Source organism: Bos mutus, chromosome 5 (genome assembly GCF_027580195.1).
Source record: "Bos mutus isolate GX-2022 chromosome 5, NWIPB_WYAK_1.1, whole genome shotgun sequence".
NCBI classification, from domain to species: Eukaryota; Metazoa; Chordata; class Mammalia; order Artiodactyla; family Bovidae; genus Bos; species Bos mutus.
This window is the reverse complement of record NC_091621.1, coordinates 103,551,531-103,571,130: the sequence shown is the minus strand read 5'-3', so window position 1 is coordinate 103,571,130 and position 19,600 is coordinate 103,551,531. Positions and strand designations below refer to the sequence as shown.

The 19,600-nt window shown below is 58.9% G+C and overlaps 1 protein-coding gene across 1 annotated transcript in view; it reads right to left on the bottom strand.

The window, feature by feature from the left end:
• CELSR1 (cadherin EGF LAG seven-pass G-type receptor 1) overlaps positions 1–19,600 on the bottom strand; it is a 145,188-nt gene that overhangs the window by 21,779 nt on the left and 103,809 nt on the right. The window contains 12 exon segments of the mRNA XM_070371429.1: positions 2,856–2,999; positions 4,447–4,630; positions 5,831–6,040; positions 6,416–6,510; positions 7,110–7,211; positions 7,643–7,826; positions 9,469–9,589; positions 11,102–11,243; positions 11,812–11,986; positions 12,769–12,882; positions 13,737–13,922; positions 18,955–19,121. Coding sequence (XP_070227530.1) covers positions 2,856–2,999; positions 4,447–4,630; positions 5,831–6,040; positions 6,416–6,510; positions 7,110–7,211; positions 7,643–7,826; positions 9,469–9,589; positions 11,102–11,243; positions 11,812–11,986; positions 12,769–12,882; positions 13,737–13,922; positions 18,955–19,121 — 1,824 coding nt within the window.

The window sequence follows — 19,600 nt, the reverse complement described above, 5'->3', positions numbered from 1 at the left end:
TTAACAGCACTGGCTAACCACCCTCAGGACGGTTAACAATACTGGCTAGCCACACTCAGGATGGTTAACAATCCTAGTTAGTCACATTCAGGCTGGTTAACAGCACCGGCTAACCACTCTCAGACTGGTTAACAACCCTGGTTAGCCACCCTCAGGATGGTTACCAACACTGGTTAGCCACATTCAGGCCGGTTAACAGCATGGCTAGCCACCCTCAGGCCAGTTAACAACCCTGACTAGCCACCCTCAGGCTGGTTAACAATCCTGGTTAGTCACATTTAGGCCGGTTAACAGCATGACTAGCCACCCTCAGGCTGGTTAACAATCCTGGTTAGCCACTCTCAGGCCGGTTAACAACCCTGGCTAGCCACCCTCAGGCTGCTTAGTGAGGCAGGCTGGCCGACACTGGCTGTGGCGTCAGCAGGGCGTGAAGGTCAGTGTCTGAGCAAGGGGGTTGTGGGCTTGGTGACGCCAGAGGGGGCGGGGGTGAGAGTGGACAGAGGCTTGGAGCCCCCAGGGCAATGGGGCGGGGAGAAGGGGGTCTTCCAGGAGGGACACCCGAGCGGCCGGCAGGACACGGGGGGCCAGGGGGCCGGGCTGCACCCCGGGAAGCCCAGCCACGAGGGTCTCACCCACATCTCGGGCTGGGGGAGCTTAGGGTTGCGGTCCTCAGCCTCCCGGCCACGTGGCAAGTCAGGTGTCTGGGAAAGTGGCCGGGGGAGGCCACAGAGGCTCGGGGTGGGATCTTATCAAAAGAGAATCGGCGGGTTTACCACGGGGTGACTGTGCTGGTCAACTGACACTTTGGCAACTTAAGTAAATACCACACTGAATAAAGGCCACGTGCAGGGGGCCGGGGCGTCAGCTGAGGCTTCCCAAGCAGAGCAGGGGAGCAGGCACCACAAGCTTCTCCCATGGGGTTTCCTAAAGCAAATGGCCTCGTGCGTGTCGACTCCCGATGCCACAGGCCCCGAGAGAGGGTGACACTGACGCCCTCACAGAGAAAGAGCCCGAGTTTAGGTCAAGACACTAAACTATATGCAGATACACACACACAGCTGTCCACCGCACCTTAGCTGCGGGGCTGCACTTCAGGGCCCCCTGTGGACGCCTGGAACCAGAGATAGTTGTTGGTGTTGTTGAGTCACCCAGTCGTGTCCAGCTCGTTGCGACCCCCTGGACTGCAGCACACCAGGCCTCCCTGTCCCTCACCGTCCCTAGAGTTGGCCCAAATTCATGTTCTTTGCATCAGTGATGCCATCCAGCCATCTCATCCTCTGATGCCCTCTTCTCCTTCTGCCCTCAATCTTTCCCAGCGTCAAGGACTTTTCCAATGAGTCAGCTGTTCACATCAGGTGACCAAAATACTGGAGCTTCAGCTTCAGCATCAGTCCTTCCGGGAATATTCAGGGTTGATCTCCCTTAAGATTGACTGGTTTGATCTCCTTGCTGTCCAAGGGACTCTCAGGAGTCTTTTCCAGCACCACAGTTCGAAGGCATCAATTCTTTGGCGTTCTGCCTTCTTTACTGTCCAGCTCCCACAACCGTACCTGACCACTGGGAAGACCTTAGCCTTGACTAGACGGACCTTTGTCAGCAGAGCAACGTCTCTGCTTTCCAACACACTGCCTAGGTTTGTCATCGCTCTCCTGCCAAGAAGCAATCGTCTGCTGATTTCATGGCTGCAGGCACAGTCCACAGCGACTTTAGAGACAAGAAGAGGAAATCTGCCACTGCTTCCACCTTCCCCCCTTCTGTTTGCCATGAACTAATGGGGCCGGATGCCATGATCCTACTTTTTTTAATATTTAGTCTTAGGTTTTAGTACTGAACCCTGTATTTTTTTCCTATGCATACATACAAAGTTTAATTGGTAAATTAGCACATTAAAAAATTAACAGCAAATATCTGTGAGAGTAGGACCATAAACAAGGCTGAGCGCTGAAGAACTGATGCTTCTGAACTGTGGTGTTGGAGAAGACTCCTGAGAGACCCTTGGACTGCAAGGAGATCCAACCAGTCCATTCTGAAGGAGATCAGTCCTGAATATTCATTGGAAGGACTGTTGCTAAAGCTGAAGCTCCAATAGTTTGGCCACCTGATGGGAAGAGCCAACTCACTGGAAAAGACCCTGATGCTGGGAAAGACTGAAGGCAGGAGGAGAAGGGGACAGTAGACGATGAGATGGTTGGATGGCATCACTGACTCAATGGACATGAGTTTGAGCAAGCTCCGGGAGATGGTGAAGGACAGGGAGGCCTGGTGTGCTGCAGTCCATGGGGTCGCAAAAAGTTGGACAAGACTGAACAACAACAATATCCTACGTCAGTGTAAAATTTTAAAGGTTTTAAGATGTCTAAATAATATGCATATTACTGACAAAACAAATTGACTAAAAAGGTTTCAAATTTTAAAGTGTCCATTGAATCATCAAGTCCCTATTTGGGAGAGATGTTTTCAGCAGCTGGAGCAGATCTGGGAAACATACTTAAAGAAAATCTGCAGTGTTTAAGCTGTGTGGCAAGTCCTAACTTAGGACTGGAGGACTGCACTCAGATGGCTCTGCTTGGGTTTTGGGGGGTCGGGGAAGAGTCTAAAGTTTCACATCCGTGGAGAGGCAGTGTTTCACTGAACAAGGAGGACTGGCTCACACACAGTGTGGGTGTTCACTCCATCACCAAGTTATAAACCAGCCCAATTTCGTAAGGCACCCCCGTGGCTGCCTTTCCCTCTGGGCCGGCAAACGCCAGGCTGCAGGGTGCAGGGCAGAGGGCGGGGGCCACGGCAGGCTGAGCCCCCTCTCCTCCCCCCACTGCAGGCCCCCCGGGGGAGCCCCCACGTCTCATCAGCCTTACCTTTCCGCTCTGCTGGTTTGAAGAAGTCCTCTGAGAAGAAGACCGAGGACTCCAGGTCTCTGGGGACCTCGCCCCGGAGGTACTCGAGCCGCGGCACGCGGGCTCCTGTGAAGTTCAGCTTGTCGAAGACGTCGACGGCAAGAACTGGGGGGGACGGGGGGCCCCATCACACACGGTCCCTGACCCCCGCCCCCCGTGGAGAGCCCGACCGGACCGCTGATGCTTTCGAACGGCTCAGAAGGGTTGTCCCTGGTCACCATCCCCTTTGAACAGAACCAACGCCCACTTCTGGCTGAATCAGACAGCCGGGGGCCTGGGGACCTGGGGAGCTTTAGGAGGGGTGCCCTCACCCCCCAACAGGAGTGTCATTTCCCTCCAGCTGTGTCCCTGCCGACGGTCACCCCTGCAGGCTCCAGGGAGAACCCCCAGGTCATGCTGCTGAGCTGTTTGATTCAACACCCGCTCTGTGAAGGGTACCCCGAAGTCACTGCACAGCAAAGGGGGGGTGCTCCCACCCTGGCAGTCAGGGTCAGGGGCAGCGGGAGCCCTGGAACGCAGGAGGCAGGGGCAGCTGGCCCCAAGGGCTGGGAAGGTGGACGGCTGGCCCCAGCACAAGCAGCACCCAGGAGGACGCTCTCGGGCCAGGGCAGGGGGAGGGTCCCAACCCCAGAGCATCGGGGTGGACGCTGGAGGGTGTGCGGGCAGAGGCTTGGCCAGGACCGGCCTCTCGAAGGGGCTGGGGGGCAGCGGCTGCACCGGACACCCCTCGGGTGCCCGAGTCCTGTCTGCCCCGGGAGTCTGCAGGCCGGCTCTGCCAGATCCTCTCCACAGACGGAGGCAGGGACCCCGGGCGCTCACCCTTCCCTCCTGCCCCAGTGACGACAGCATCCCCCGCTCTCCTCCATCCCAGCGTCCCAGGCTCAGGTGAGCTCAGCGTGAGCATCTGGTCATCAGTGAGGCCCCTCCCCATGAGCCCGAGGGTCCACGCCAGCTCTGGGTTAAAGGCTCAGCCCTCTGGAGACAGATGATCCCGGAAATTAAGGGGCAACTCCCAGGGAAGGGGCAGTGCTGGGGTCCCACCTGAGGCCCCACGGGGGAGCTTAATAAACACAGGAGGGAGACCAGCAGCCCCGCATCCAAGACGGCACCCTCCAGCGTCTCCCTGTCTGGGCGGGTGGGGCTGGCCCTACATCAGGGCCTCCTCCCCAGGAAGGAAGCCAACTGTTCAAGCCCCGAACCCAGAATAGCACGTCCTGGGTCCCTGAGGCGACTTGGTCCACAGGCGTTCGCTGTGCGGACGGCTCAGCCCCCAGCCCGGCGCAGTGGGTATGGGGGGTGGCATTCCCTTGCGCCTGCTACCAGCGGCCTGTCCCTGCCCCTCTGGGGTCTGAGCCTCTGCCTGAGGCTGGAGGCTGGACCTATGGCCAGACCCTCGAGCCCGCCTCCCTGGGCAGCCCCACCCCCAGGTCTGGAAGGCCTGCGGACCACCAAGATCCTCCCCGCGTCGACCCTTCCCCGACACGTGGCCAAGGTGGGTGGCACTGCAGACGGGCCCTGGGGGTCCCCCACCCGCGCTGGGCCGTGGCCTCACCCATGTTGGCCGTGACGATGACGAAGGGCCGCAGGTACGTCCTCCGCAGGTTCCGGGCCACGTTGCTGAAGTAGGCCTCGAAGCGCCGCAGCAGCTGAGCGGTGCCGGGCTCGCTGCGCTGGATCTGCTCCCAGGCGGCCCTGGTGGCCGGGGCTAGGAGGGCGCTGCCCGCCTGGACGACATCCTGCTCGGACAGACAGACGGACAGACGGTGCTCAGCTTACGTGCGGCCAGCCCGCAGGAGCCTGATTGACGAGACAGGGCCTGGGCTCTGGGGAGCCTTCGGGACAAGGCTGGGCCCAGACAGTCAGAGATGGGGACAGGCACTGGAGTGTAACCTCCATGGTCGGGGAATCCTTGCAGGGCTTCCCCCCGAGATGCAAAGGGGAGAGGCAGGCAGAGACGCCCCCCGGTCACATCGGCAACCCCCACCCCACCAGGAGACCCGGGCGTGGGGACCCTGGCCACTGCTGAGCCCGCAGGGAGGCAGCCCAGGATGCCCGGTGCACTCCGGTTCAGGTGATGCCCCCTCCCCGAACACTGCAAATGAACAGGGGGCAGCGTGGTGAGGACACGGGGGTGTCACTGGGACTCAGGGGGCCACAACCCAGGCTGAAGGCAGGATGAGAAACTTCTGTCTGCAAACAATTGGAAATGGGAACAAAACTCCCTTGGCCCAAACCCTCAGGCCCGGATTGAAATGCAGGTGACAGGACTTTCTGAGGCCCTGAGGACTCTGCATGGAGGTTCCCAGGGTTGGGGGTGGTCAGCATGGACAGGAAGGTTCCCCGGGGGCTCTGAGTGGTTGGAGAGGGTCCCCGGGGGCTCTGCATGGACCAGGAGGCCTTAGGAGTGAAGCAGAAACACGAGGCAATGCCAGCCACCTGCCAACACAAGAGCAGTTTATAAGCTAGTGAACGCATCTCCTCACTGGTTATTTTCAACAGACGCTTTGTAGGGACCGATCACTTAAACACGATGCATGGCTGTCTCTAGGGCGGGAGACGCCAGGCCACCCGAGATCGGGAGTTCAGGGGCCTCTCACAGGCTGCGTGCCCTGGGCCCCTGGGCCTCAGATTCCTTAACTGTAAAGCTGGGCAACAGTGGGCTCCACAGAGGATGAGTGTGGCAGTCAGCGGGCTGACTCAGGTAGACCACCCCGAACGCTGGTGCGCGCGGCATCCTGCTCTTCCCCGTCAGGCCTGCTCCTTTTCCGCGATGCTCCTAACCCTCAGGAGTCCCCTTTCCAGTCACTAAACGGGCCTGAGCTCACATGGGGAAAGTGGGGTCTTGCCCCGAGGACACTGGACACGCCTGCCGGTCACAGCCCCACCTGGACCCTAGATGTGTGGGGCTGAGGGCCCCGCGCCTGCCACCCTCCTACCTCGTGGAAGTCGGCATCCCGCGTGGCCGCCAGCTCGAAGCCCTGCTGGCTGCTCTCGTGCAGCAGGACGCGGCCCAGCAGCTGGTAGGCCGTCCGCACGTCGTTGCCGAAGAGCGTGGCCACGTGCTGCGTGGCGTTGCGCAGCGCCCGGGCCAGCCGCAGGGACCGCTCCCCGTCCATCTGCGTCTCGTTCCGGCTCAGCTTCTCGTTCTGGGTCAGGAAGCAAGCGCCACGTCAGCCCTGGGCCCTTCCCAGGACGCAGGGCCCGTCGCTTTCCAGTGGAAACCCCCTTCTCAGGAAAGAACTTTAAAAACCCCCAGACTCCCAGATGGCCATGGCACACAAAAGGAGGGTGTGTCAGGCTCAAAAGCACCTGGAGAAAGAGCCCAGGTGGACGAGGGACAGGGCAGGGTGCGGGCAGCTGTGGGCGGGGGGCCCAAACCCGGGGGCCCCGAGTCTGCAGACCCAGACGCGGGCTGAGATCTGGAAAGGGAGGCGGAGACGGCCTCCAAGGGCCGGCCTGGGCCCACGCGATCCCGGGGTCTGGACGCCCAGCACCCTCCCGCGTGTCCCCAGGGAGCCTACCATGGCTTTGAGGTCGATGAAGGAGACGGTGGTGCAGTTAAAGAGCTCCGGGGGCAGCCAGCCCTTCTCCCCGCTGCAGTGCCGGACCGCGTTTCCTAGGAGCAGAGAAGGACCCGTCCAGCCTGAGAGCTGACTTGTGAACCAACCCCTGGCTGCCCAGGGCCCAGGGTGCTGCAGCCATGAAGCCGACACAGCTCTTCCCTCAGGTCTGGGGCCGTGCCCACATCTGCCCTATATTCGCAACCTTACAATTGACCTGGGCCGCTCAGTTACCCTGGGTGGGCAGCTGAGCAAGTCCGTGAAAAGATAAATCGGCTGGGTGGTCTCTGGAGCGCCCACCGTGTCCACGTGCACTGCAGGCCCGCCTGGACCCCGCCTGGGGCTGGCGCTCCCTGCGTCGTCTCACTGGACCTTCCAGGCCCCTGGAGGCGCGGGCGCAGGCATCACCCCCATCTTACCAAGAGACCCCACCCTCCCGCCGCGGTGCTCTTCACGTTTTCCTGTGCTCTTTCCAGGTTTTGCCGTTTACGATGGACGAAGAAGTTCTTATTACTCTGGCACTTTGGGTAAAGGAACTCTTTCAACACGGAACATCCGGTGAGCTCCGATGCCTTGGCCAGCCCTCCCGCGAGCCCCACACCATTGACTGTCCTGTCTGGAATGGATGCCACAGGCCACACCCCGTGGTACTTACCCACGGACCCTTTGGGGCACGGCACTGCGGCTGGCTGCCCGAACTTGGTCTGTGGCCACCATATGCCAGCCTCAAACGCTCTGGGGCATCCGTTGTAGATCACTGGGGACAGAGGGGAGGCGCTCAGCCTGGCACACGAGTGTGCGGTGCTCCCTGCACGCTCCTCCCGGAAGGGAGCCCAGCCCCACCGAGAACCGGACCCTGCGCGCCTCCACCACGGGGGTGAGACTCGGGGAGGGGGACACAGGCTTTGACCCACGCCGCCTGGAGCGCCAGCCGTAGAAAGCCAGGCAGACACAACTGAACCACGAGGCTGTCGCCGCCCCCCACGCCCCAGGAGAGCGCAGCGCACGTGTGCACACACACACCCCCCCACGCCGCAGGAGAGCGCAGCGCACGCGTGCACACACACACCCCCTCACGCTGCAGGAGAGTGCAGCGCACGCGTGCACACACACAGCCCTCCCCCCAGAGGCAGACCCACAGTGCCCGTCCCTGCCACACGGCCCGAGCGGGTCAAGGGTGATGCAGACCTTCACAGCCGAGGACGGTGACCTCGGCGAAAGGGTTGTCGCAGCGGTTGCACTGGCGTCCGATGACCCCGGGCTTGCAGCTGCACTGGCCGGTGTCCATGTCACAGACGCGGCTGTGGGAGCCGTGCGGGAAGCAGTCACAGGGCAGGCAGGCGTCCTGCCCTGGGGGCCTGTAGTAATTCTCCTGCGGGAGCCAGAAACAGAGGCTGGACATCAGTGCCGCAGAGGCCCCGCCCCTGGAGCACGTGTCCTGAGTGACGTCAGGGTTCCAGCCCGGCCGGCCGGCCTCACGGCTGCCGTCCACCCACGGCGTCCAGACGGACGGTGCCTGGGGCCCCCTCGCTGGACGGGGCAGGGGTGTCTTCACATCTCAGCAAGTGCTTACTGTGGGCCAGCTTCTGTCCTCAAGAGGATCAGAGACTCAGTGGCGATCTGTGCACGGGGGCACCAGGGTGGCAGATGGGAGCTTTGTGCTTTGTTTTTTTAAAGTGTAAGAAATTAGAAGCCGTCTGAACATCTGTCATCAGACAGGTCAGGGTGATGGTCAAGAACACAGGCTTCAGTTTTGGAAAGTCCTGGACTGACGCCCAGCTGGGTGGTTCACGGGCCACAACGCCTTTGCCGGGCCACTCGGTCCCCCGAGGCCCACGGGTCGCCAGCTGGAAACTGGGACAGGCGGTGACTTGGGCAACTGGCAGCCCAGGACACAGTGACACAGGCTTCCGTGTCAGACAGGGACATGGAACTGTCCCCTGGGGGTTCCAACCACATGTCCTCCAGGGCCTAGAGGGGACGCTACACGTGAGCAGCCACCCTGGGAGGGGACATGGATGTCACTGTCAACGTTCATAGTCCTTTCTGCATTTGCAATAACTTTTTATGAAAAAAAAAAAAAGAAAAACCTAGGCACGTTTTCCCCAAGTACCCTCTTTCCCTCTGCCCTGCCCCCCACTGAGGCTACGACCCCATCCACCACCACGTGGCTTGCGTGCGTGGTCCTGCTCTGCGGGGCCCTCGTGATTCTTCAGACCCCAAGCAACACGCGGATGTCAGACAGCGCTGGGGCTGCAGAGAGCACCGTGAGGGCAGGGTCCCTTCCTGGGTCAGCAAGCTCAGCCAGCAGACTGCGCGTCCCTCTGAGCAGCTACTGTTACAGACAGACCTTCCCTTTGGGATTCAAGTTACTGGCAGCTCACGGCGATTATTGACACAATATTCTGAAGGTACATGGTGTTTTCCAGGAGGCCAAGGGGGCCGGGTTTCCATGTGATTTGGGCTGAGAACAGGCCGTGCATGAGGGCGACAGGTATCCAAGGCGGGGGGAGTGGGCAACGCTTTCCACATTTATTTGTTTACATTTTTAAAAAATGTTTTATGTGGGCCATTTTTCAGTCTTTACTGAATTTGTTACAACATTGCTTCTGTTGTACGTTTTGGCTGTCTGGCCATGAGGCAGGCGGGATCTTAGTTCCCTGACCAGGGATTGAACCCACACCGCCTGCACTGAAAGGCTAAGTCTTAGCCACCGGAATGCCAGGAAAGTCCCGAGCCACCAGGAAAGTCCCTCATATTTTCAATGGGGGTCATTGTTGGGTGGTTCGATAAAAGACCAGAAAAACGGCCAACTGGGGAGAACCACGGCTGGTGCTGAAGATGAGCCAAACGCACAGAAATGTCTCAGCTTCCGATGACCCCGGGTGGGCTGAGCCAGCAGGCCTGGGGTGCTGAGGGTGAACGCCGTGAACACCTAAGTCGCGTGCTCTTGTCCAGGCAGGCGCGGTGCCCGCCCCTCCCTCCCCTGGGTCCCCACGGACTGCGGGCCTCACCTTGCACTGGCACTGCCCGCTGGTCTTGTTGCAGTCGGCGTCGAAGCCTTTGCTGACCGCACAGTGGCAAGGCCCGCATACAGGGTTCCCCCACCAGCCTCGGGGGCACGGAAGGTCGATTCTGTTGGGACATCAGATAGTGCGTGGAAGGTGCATAACTGCCCTTTGTGGCACTAGAGGGATGTTGGCGGCCTGGGCCCCAACTGGCCTGGATCTGGGCGCCCCCCGCCCGAGTGGTCCGCTTCCCCCTGCTGCCTCCACGGAAGCCCTTAGCCTCTCACGTGCCAGGCCCAGCCTTCAGGGGCCCAGGTCTGGAAGACACTGGTGACACCCTGACCCAGCCTCCCGCGTCACACTGCCCAGCACCCCCCACCAGGACACCTGGCCCACGGGGTGGGTGACAGCCACCCTCACGCCAGGCTGGCTCTCCGTGGCCCGGCGCCACCCAACACGCGTGCCCTTCAGGCTCCACAAAATGAAACCCTGCCCTACGTTTACTACCCTGGCTGACAGCTTTCCATCCGCCCGCCCACCAGCGTCAATCCCTCCTTCTCACCTGTTCACCTAACCAGCAATTATTAAGTACTGACTGTGTACACACTAGGGGAATACAAATGGCCGGGACAGGGGTGGGGCTCCAGTCTGGTGTTGACGGATCTGCATCGACGTTGGGGGGGACCCCTTCCCCCTGCCTCCTCAGCCCTGCGCTACGGGCAACGCCAGGCCTCAGGGACGCCACACGGCCTCCCAGCCGGTGCCCTGGCCTCTGGCTTCCACCTGCTTGAGCCACATTGCACCCCAGAGTCGGAGGCTCTCTGACACCCAGTCTTGATCCCCCCACGGCTTTCTGCGGGGCCCCCGTGGCCTCCACAAAGCTGAGCTCTGTTCCCAGTTTGCGGGCAGGCCCTCCACTCAGGCCTGGGAGTCTCCCCGGTCCAGAAGCTGCCTGGGACAGCATGTGCCAGCCCTGCCCGGGACTGGCTGACCCTCTGAGCTCCTTAGACAGGCCTCATGCCATCACTGCTCGCTGGCTCTGCCCTCTGGTGTCCCCCCCGGAACACCCCCTGGAGGTGCCCCTCCCTTCAGCCTCCCTGACTCCATCCCACCATCACCCGGCAGGCTGGGCAGCTCTGCTGTGCATTTGGGTGGAGACAAGCTCAGTAGGGGTTGGTGAGAGATGCCCGGTTGGATTCTCATTTATTTCATGCCAAATTAAAAGACACGTCCTTCTTATCCAGAACCATATGTTGCTGTTCAGTCGCTTAGTTGTGTCTGACTCTCTGGGACTCCATGGACTGTAACCCGCCAGGCTCTTCTGTCCATGGGATTCTCCAGGCAAGAATACTGGAGTGGGCTGCCATCTCCTCCTCCAGGGGATCTTCCCGACCCAGGGATTGAACCCACATGTCCCGTGTCTCCTGCCTCGCAGGCAGATTCGTTACCACTGAGCCACCTGGGGAGGCTTTTAAACCCCGTAATGAAGCTATTGTAAACTCACCGAGTGGTGATGAAGGGGGAATCAGATGGAGGTGATCAAAAGGTACCTCGCCTACTTGGGGTTCAGTAACAGAGAGGAGAGAGCAGGTCGGGAGCGGGGGCAGCGCACGGGCCCGCCGGCGGGGGCGGCGCTCACCTGTTCTCGCAGTACTGCCCATAGTGGCTGGACCCGCACTCGCACACGTAGCCGCGCGGGGAGTCGGGTCTGTGCACGCAAGCTGCCGCGTGCCTGCAGGGGTTCATGTGACACGCATCCACACACCTCTTCCCAAAGTACCCTGCGGGGACAGGCCAGTGTTACCCCACCCCGGGACACGCCTCTCACACCGCAGGTCCTTGTTCCGCGAGGGGGGATGGGTGGGGAGAGACCCTCTGCGTGAGCCTGTGTTTGCAATCTGCGGCTGCCCCGAGACCCTCTTTCCAGGCTGCTCTGCGGAGGAAAGCTGAAGAGGCCCTTGGAATCACGGGAAGCACGGACACTCAGGGGGTCCGACCTGGAAACACGGAGGAGAGGGCCTCCCAGGCTGCCTGGGGAGGGTGGGAGGCTGGGGGAGCTGACGGTACCAGCCAAGCATCACCTCGACAGTCAGAGGCGAGCACCCAACATGTTATTCTCAAGCGTGTGCCCTTCACTACCGCTCCCTCGTGTCAGTGTGCCCGGAGGGTACAGTGGGAGTGTCCCTGCCCCCAGGTGAAGAGACAGCACAGGGGCCCCTCCTCAGTTACGAAACACAGCTCCGGCACCACACGCCGGCAGAGAGCTGCTGGGGGACCAGCGCCCGGCTCGGCGTGCGGGGCGGGTTAAAGCACGGAAGGCGCCGCCCCCCGCGGCCGGCAGGTGCCCACCTCTGTCACAGACGCAGGCGTAGCCGCCCCAGGTGTTGCGGCAGCGGCTGTGGGGAGGGCAGGGGCTGGAGGAGCAGGGGTCCTCCACCTCACAGCCGTCCTTCACCCTGACCTTGAGGGCGTCGTTCATGTTCAGCGTGGCGATGTTGGTGGCCGTCTCCCCCATTCTCACTCCCTGCGTTTCAGAAAGGGGGGCCCAGAGTCAGTCCCTCGGGGCTGGAGGAATCCCCAAAAGGGAGCCAGGGGTCCCTTATTGCAAAAGTGAGGCCAGGATGCACGCACTGCCGCCCCTCCCCAGGTGTGGACCCCAGGACGGGGTTTAGGCCATCTGGGATGGAGACGGACTAATTCCATGTTCTGATAATTCCATGGTGAGGGTCACGGAGGAAGCAGGAAGCAGAACAGCTGCTGGAGACGGAGGGCAGGGCGGCTCCTGGGAGAAGCGGGGGACTGTGCAGAGGGTGTCCGGAGTTGAGGCACCGTGCAAAGCACCATGGGGCCAGATCACGGAGGCGCAAGAGCGCAGGGCAGGCATGAAGGACTGTCGCCCGCAGTGGGAGGCTGGGGGCGGGTGGACATGAGCGGAACATCGTTATGAACGGCTCCCTCAGGCTGCTGCCAGCACACCTGGTCTAGGGGATGGGCGTGGGGCCCGTCCAGGTGAGGATGGGGGCTGCTGCAGGCGGCCAGAGGGAGGCTCTGGACGGGACATGAAGGCAGGGCTGCAGGTGGACGAGGGGGTGGCTGGGAGGGCGGTGCAGAACTCAAGGGGAGGCAGGGAGGAGGGGGGCCGTAAGTGGGAAACACGATGAGTTCAAGTTGGGTGGGCGATTAGACAAGTGAACTCGTTTGCTGAAAACCAGCAGGACGATCATGACACCCATGGCGGTGCCGGCCGCCCTGAGCCCGCTGTGGAGGCCCAGGGTGGGGGTCGGGGAGGGCGCGCACGCGGGGTACCTGCATGCAGCCCCGGAAGCCGCGACGCACGGACACCTTGTCTTCAGACACGCCCCCCACGATGAGGCTCCTCATCCGCAGCCCGGGAAGCTGGTTCCCGATCTGCACCGTGTCCTGTGCAAAGAGAGGGGCTGGGCCACCGCCTGCAGACACCTGGCTAGGAAGCGCGTGCTCAGAGACTACAACCCAGCCATGCCGGGCGCTCCCCTCAGCCTGGGGGCCGTCCCTGCCTCACACAGGGGGCCACGCAGCCATTTCCGTGGAGACCACAGCTGTTCGTGCATGAGATGGCGGGGTGCGGGAACCAGCCGGGGGACACGTGTCTGTGTCCCAACCCGGCCAAGGTGGATGGCTGGGGGAACATGGGCCACCCTCCCACTTGTCATGGGCACCGCCAATGAGCCACTGCATAAGAAAGTTCGATAAACTAAAAAAAAGTAAAACCCGTCCGTGGTGGCAGGAACCTAAGGAAGTCTCAGCCGGATCCTCAAGCTCAGAACACGGCAGCTATTCACTCCGAGAGCCAGGTGCGGGAAGAGCCTGGACTCCAAGAGCTCTTAGGAAGCACAGGGAAGCCCCTCCAGTGTGTGGGGGTCCCCTGACATGCCTCCGGTCACCTGGCTCACACCCTGCAGATTCAGCGTTCTCTGAGTCACCTGCCTGGCATGCCACCTGCCCAGCTGCAACAGGTGTGTCTCTCTGGGGGCCCACAGCCCCTCCGGCACCTCGGTCATGTGCCCCCACCAGATCCATCTGTGTACCCCAGACGCACAGCACAGAACGGCTGTGGCTCAAGCCAGCTTTGCTACAAGAAACCGTCTAGGCAGGGATGAGGTGCAGGCTCTCGGGACCCCAGCAGAAGGAGGAACGTCGGACCCGAGTTCAGGGGAGCCCAGAAAGCACTCCTCCAAATCCACAAGCACCTGGCACCTGGCGGGGTCCCCCTGCGCTCCCGCAGGCCCACTCACCTGGTCCATGCCGTAGTCCAGGGTCATGACGGCCAGGTACTTGATGTCTTTGCCCTCCGTGGCGCTCTTCAGTTCTATCAGCAGGTGGTGCCACTCCCCGTCGGTCACGCGTGACCTGGACAGCTGCATGGACACCACGTCCGAGGCGCCGTGGGACACCTCGAACTGGACGTGGTTGTTCAGGATCTGCAGGACGGGAAGAGCTCCACTGGGGACTGAGGCAGTGATGACAAGATACAAACCACATCGCAGTCACTTAAGGAACAAAGCCATGCAGACAGACTCACCGTGGGGCACCGAGTTAAAGATGAACATAAAAATTGGGCAAAGTCTAATTTGCTGTTGCCTGTCACATGTTCCAGAATCACATGCTTTCTTCTATGATGAAGTGAAGTGAAGTGAAAGTCACTCAGTCGTGCCCGACTCTTTGCGACCCTAATTCTCCAGGCCAGAATACTGGAGTGGGTAGCCATTCCCTTCTCCAGGGGATCCTTCCAACCCAGGGATCGAACCCAGGTCTCCTGCATTGCAGGCAGATTCTTTACCAACTGAGCTGTGAGGGAAGCCCAAGAATACTGGAGTGGGTAGCCTATCCCTTCTCCAGCAGATCTTCCTGACCCAGGAATTAAACCAGGGTCTCCTGCATTGCAGGCGGATTCTTTACCAGCTGAGCCACCAGGGAAGCCCCTCTTATACGGTAAGAAGCGTCAAATATTGGCAGAGATCAAGTAAGACGAAGCCCCCTGGACTTAGGTATCGGAACAATCACAGGTTCTGTTGACTATTGGGCTCTTATTTTCGGATGTAAATGTTTCATTTTATGGGACAAGATTCAGGCCACCATGTTCAAATATATGTATGAAAAGACAGAAGTCAGCGTGGTAACCGGCCTAAGACGTTCGTGTTTTGAGAGAACGTAGCTGGGGCAACGCTGAGATCATGGTTCCCTTTCTCCAGTGAAGGACTGGGCAGTTTGGACCAGCCTGCCTCCTGAGCACACCCGGGAAAATGAGGCAGAATCTTAACGCACGGCTGTCCAAGGCACCAGAGTGACCCAAGGCACTGCAAGTCACAGAAGCACAGCCAGGCAGAGGGTGGGGGTCTGCAGGGACGCGCTCGGCCCTGCCGCACGGCTGCCAGACGGCTCTGGGAGGAACCGATGAGGCTGAGAGCTGTGCGAAGCTTTCTTGGCCTGTGCGGCTGGGAGGAGAGGAAGTGGAATTTTGAGCCTGCCCAGGGTGAGGGCTGCAACCAGAAGCAAACACAGGGGATAATGACACCACCATCCTTGTTTCAAACTGCCTCTTGCTTGTCAACATGATGTCCAGTATTCAATCAAAAATAACCAAGAACGCCAGGAGAGAGGACGGTGTCTTAAAACAGACTCTTGGGAATCCAGATGAGAGAACCATCAGACACAGACGTGAAAACAGTAATGGGAACCACAGAGCTTTCAAGGAGACTGATTCAGGTACCAGTAGACTTATTTCTGGATATAATTATTCCTTGTTTCATAAGACTCAAGCTACCATGTTTAAATACTTTAAGACTGTAAATCAACTACACTTCCAAAAATACATGTTAGAAATCTAAAAACACAGTGTTGTAACGAACCTAACTTCAAATTACATACAGAGCATATTAAAAAAAAAACACTGTTAGTGCACTGCTGAATATAAGGAACCTGAAATACGAGGAAACAGAAATGTTGAAAGGAGAAAGATAGAAAAAGATACATCACAGAAACACCAACAAAAGCTAAGCACAGCTATATTAACAGGAGACAAAGTATATTCTAAGGCAAAAATAATTATGAAAATAAAGAGGATTTTCATCGTGATAACAGAGTCAATATTCCAGAAAGATAAAACAATCCTAAAATTGTATGCACCTAATAACATTGCCTAATCACATCACCCAGAGCCAGACATTCTAGACAGCGAAGTCACATGGGCCTCAGGAAGCCCTGCTGCTAATAAAGCTAGCGGATGCGATGGAATTCCGGCAGAACTACTCAAAACCCTAAAGCGTGATGCCATCAAGGTGTTGCATTCAATGTGTCAGCAAATCTGCAAGACCCTGCAGTGGCCACAGGACTGGGAAAGACCAGTCCTCACCCCAGTTCCCAAGGAGGGCAGTACTGAACACTGGACACTTACACTCATCTCCCACGCTAGTGAGGTCATGCTTAAAATCCTGCATGCTAGGCTTCATTCAGCCTTATGTGAACCAAGAACTTCCAAGCTGGGTTTAGAAAAGGAAGAGGAACCAGAGCTCAGACTGCCAACATTCACTGGATTATAGAGAAAGCTAGGGAGTTCCAGAAAAACATCTACCTCTGTTTCATCGACTGCACTAAAGCCTTTGACTGTGTGGATCACAACAAACTGGAAAGCTCTTAAAGAGACGGGAATACCAGACCATCTTACCCGCCTCCTGACAAACAACAGAACCCTGTGTGGAACAACTGACTGGTTCAAGATTGAGAAAGGAGCACCACAGGCCCGTCTGCTCCTACCCTGTTTGTTTAACCTCCATGCTGAGCACATCGTGAGAAATGCCGGGCTGGGTGAGTAACAAGCTGGAATCAAGATAGGCAGGAGAAACATCAACCTCAGACATGCTGACGATACCATGCTAATGGCAGAAAGTGAAGAGGAACTGAAGAGCCTCTTGATGAGGGTGAAGGAGGAGAGAGAAAAAGCCAGCTTAATACTAAATATTGAAAAAACTAAGATCATGGCATCCGGCCCCATTAGTTCATGGCAGACAGAAGGGGAAAAGGTGGAAGCAGTGACAGATTTCCTCTTGTCTCTAAACTCACTGTGGATGGTGACTGCAGCCATGAAATCAGAAGACGACTGTTTCTTGGCAGGAAAGCGATGACAAACCTAGGCAGTGTGTTGGAAAGCAGAGACGTTACTCTGCCGACAAAGGTCCGTCTAGTCAAGGCTAAGGTCTTCTAGCGGTCACATACGGCTGTGAGAGCTGGACCATAAAGAAGGCAAAATGCTGAAGAATTGATGCCTTCGAACCACGGTGCTGGAGAAGACTCCTGAGGGTCCCCTGGACAGCAGGGAGATCAAACCAACCTTAAGGGAAATCAACCCTGAATACCGGTTGGAAGGACTGATGCTGAAGCTGAAACTCCAGTATCTTGGCCATCTGATGCAAACAGCTGGTTCACTGGAAAAGTCCCTGATGCTGGGAAAGACTGAGGGCAGGAGAAGAGGGCATCAGAGGATGAGATGGCTGGATGGCATCGCCGAGGCAATGGAAGTAAGCTTGGGCAAACCTCGGGAGATGGTGAGGGACAGGGAGCCGGGTGGGCTGCAGTCCATGAGGTCACAGAGTCGGACATGACTGGGCAACTGAACAGTGACAACCAGAACAGCAACGGAGCCTCCAGATCCACAAAGCAGGAGCGGACAGGTCCAGAGGGGCTCAGAGATGAGCCACAGTCGAGGCTGGAGATTAACGCACCTCTCTCAGCAGCTGAGTAAACTCCCTAAAGCAACAAGGACAGAAAAAAATGTGAACGCGCCATGAACACACGCCACCTACTTGACAGACAGAACGCCGCAGAACTCGACTGCGGTGAACACGTGTTTTTTTCAAGTGTAGGTAGAACATCGACAAAAATCACCAAATGCGGGGCTCACAAGCAAGTCTCAGCACATCTCAAAGGTCCGAAATCACACGGCGAACGTTCTCTGTCCTGCGGTTACGCTGGAAACAATAACAAAACGGCTAAAAACGCCACCTGTCTGCTAACTGAGAGAGCTGCTTACCAATACCCGAAGGGCCAAAGAAGAAATCTTGACGGAAAACAGAAAATGTGTTTAGCTGATTATAAAGACAACGCAGCTAGTAATGTGTTTCACTTTTCAGTCTTAACTGAGAGTCAACGGAAGAAGGCAGTTTTTCACCTTTTTATATTTCGTTTCCCTTCGTTTCGCAGAAGCCCCAGTCAACTCATTAAACTTGCCCTGCCATTCTCTCTCGCTGTCCTCGCTAACAAAGCCCCGAAGCCAGCAGCTCCACGACGAAATGACGTACCACCACAAACAAAAGCAGCGCCTGCAGAATGATCCCAGGGCACTGGGAGTAGCTGCTTGCCACCTGAGGTCTGTCGCCGGATTTAGGAGAGCATTTAGCAGCAGCCAGGTGATTCCCACTTGACAATGGAGGTGGATTTAGGGCGCCTAAGAGCAATCAGCCAAATTGTTCCGGCTGCAGGACGACTCTGTGCCTTGTCTGGGCCGCTGCGGAGGCTGGGAACACCGCGGAGACCGCCCCAGAGCACACGGGCCGCGGGAGGCCTGCATTCCACAAGCGTCGTGTGGAAACAGCCCAGAGTAGTCTGTAATCCCCAGCTGACCAGCCTTTGGGAACGGCCCTGGGGCGGCCTTCTGGGTGGCCTCCGGGGTCTGGAAGATCCCCCTGCCGCCCCGAGGTCACCACGTTTGCCACCCAGGCTTCCACAGGGAGGCGCTGGCCACGGTTCCTGGCAGAAACCCTTCATGTTTGAATCAGCTACTCATACCTTAATTACTCAGACAATACAGGAGTTCGTGGCTTTGGGTGTTGTTCCATTGAGAGCGTACTTTTTTCCGACGGAGACCCCATTGCCAATGACAGCCTGCGAGTGCCCACTCGTCACCTGAATCAGCCAATTTAATTTGTTCCAACGGCAAAACCACCACAGAGGGAAACCCCATCCCCGGGCAGAGTAGTGCCCGCCGTGTTCCGGCCCAGAGCTGGCATCTGGGGCCGCCTGGTAAACCGATACAATTCCTGGTTAATAAGGGAAAAACAATGGTGGCCGTGTTTACCCGGGAGGCACACACTGCACCTTCAGTGCCACCTGAACGCGCCTGCGCGGGAGACGCACCTGAGCAGAGACCGGGGGAGGGGACAGGGAGGCGTGAGAGGCAGGTGGGGGTGGGGCAGGTGGGAGAAGAGAAGGGGCTCCCCCTGGGCTCCGCGCCCCAGCCCCCGCCCAGCAGGGTTGACAGGCTGACTGATCTGGTGCTGGGCGCTGGGTGGTCACATTCTCCTGGTCCTTCAGCAGCGTGGGCAGAGAGAAGTGACCAGGCGCCCCTCGAGGGCAGTGGGAAGGCCCGGCTTCAGGGCGGACGGCCCGAGCCTCTGGTCGCCTCACGTGGGTGTACAGCTGTCCTGCAGGCGCCCGGGGTGGGACGGGGCTCCCACTCACCTGGAGATGGAGCCGGGAGGACACGCCCGCCGTGGCCTCCATCAGCACGCCGTCCTCCTTCCTGGTCCGGAACATGAGCCCCAGGTACCAGGGCACGGAGATGATGATGTCCAGGTCGCTCCAGGACACGACGCTCTCCCCGCTGAAGCGCTGGGGGTGGGGCATGACTGTGGACACAGACACAGGCTCCCCGCATCAGATGGCCCCTGAGAGTCCGTTTCAGCAGCAGAGGGCGGGACAGGGCCCCAGGGAGCGGGAGGGGAGAAACCCTGGGCCTTTCTTATTTTAATGCAGAACTGACCTCAGACTTCTACTTTAGAGCACTCGCCCTCTGAGCCCAGGAACTCTGGGCCCTGCAGAAACCTCCTCTCACCCCCCAGGACACAGGCCACCCTCCTGGACAGTGAGGCTCAGGCCTGGGGCTTCTCAAGCAGGCCCGTGTAAGGGAAGGGGCTTGCAGGCAGAACGGGACAGCCCAGGACCCTTGGGCTCAGTGGGGGCCCCTGAGAGCCTAGTCTACCTGCCCCCCGCCCCCAACACACACCTGACGCTGAGCCCACCCCGCTTCGTCTCTGCCTCCAGACAGACAGACCAGTGGGCGGGGTGATGCTGAGCCCACCCAGCTTCATCTCTGCCTCCAGACAGA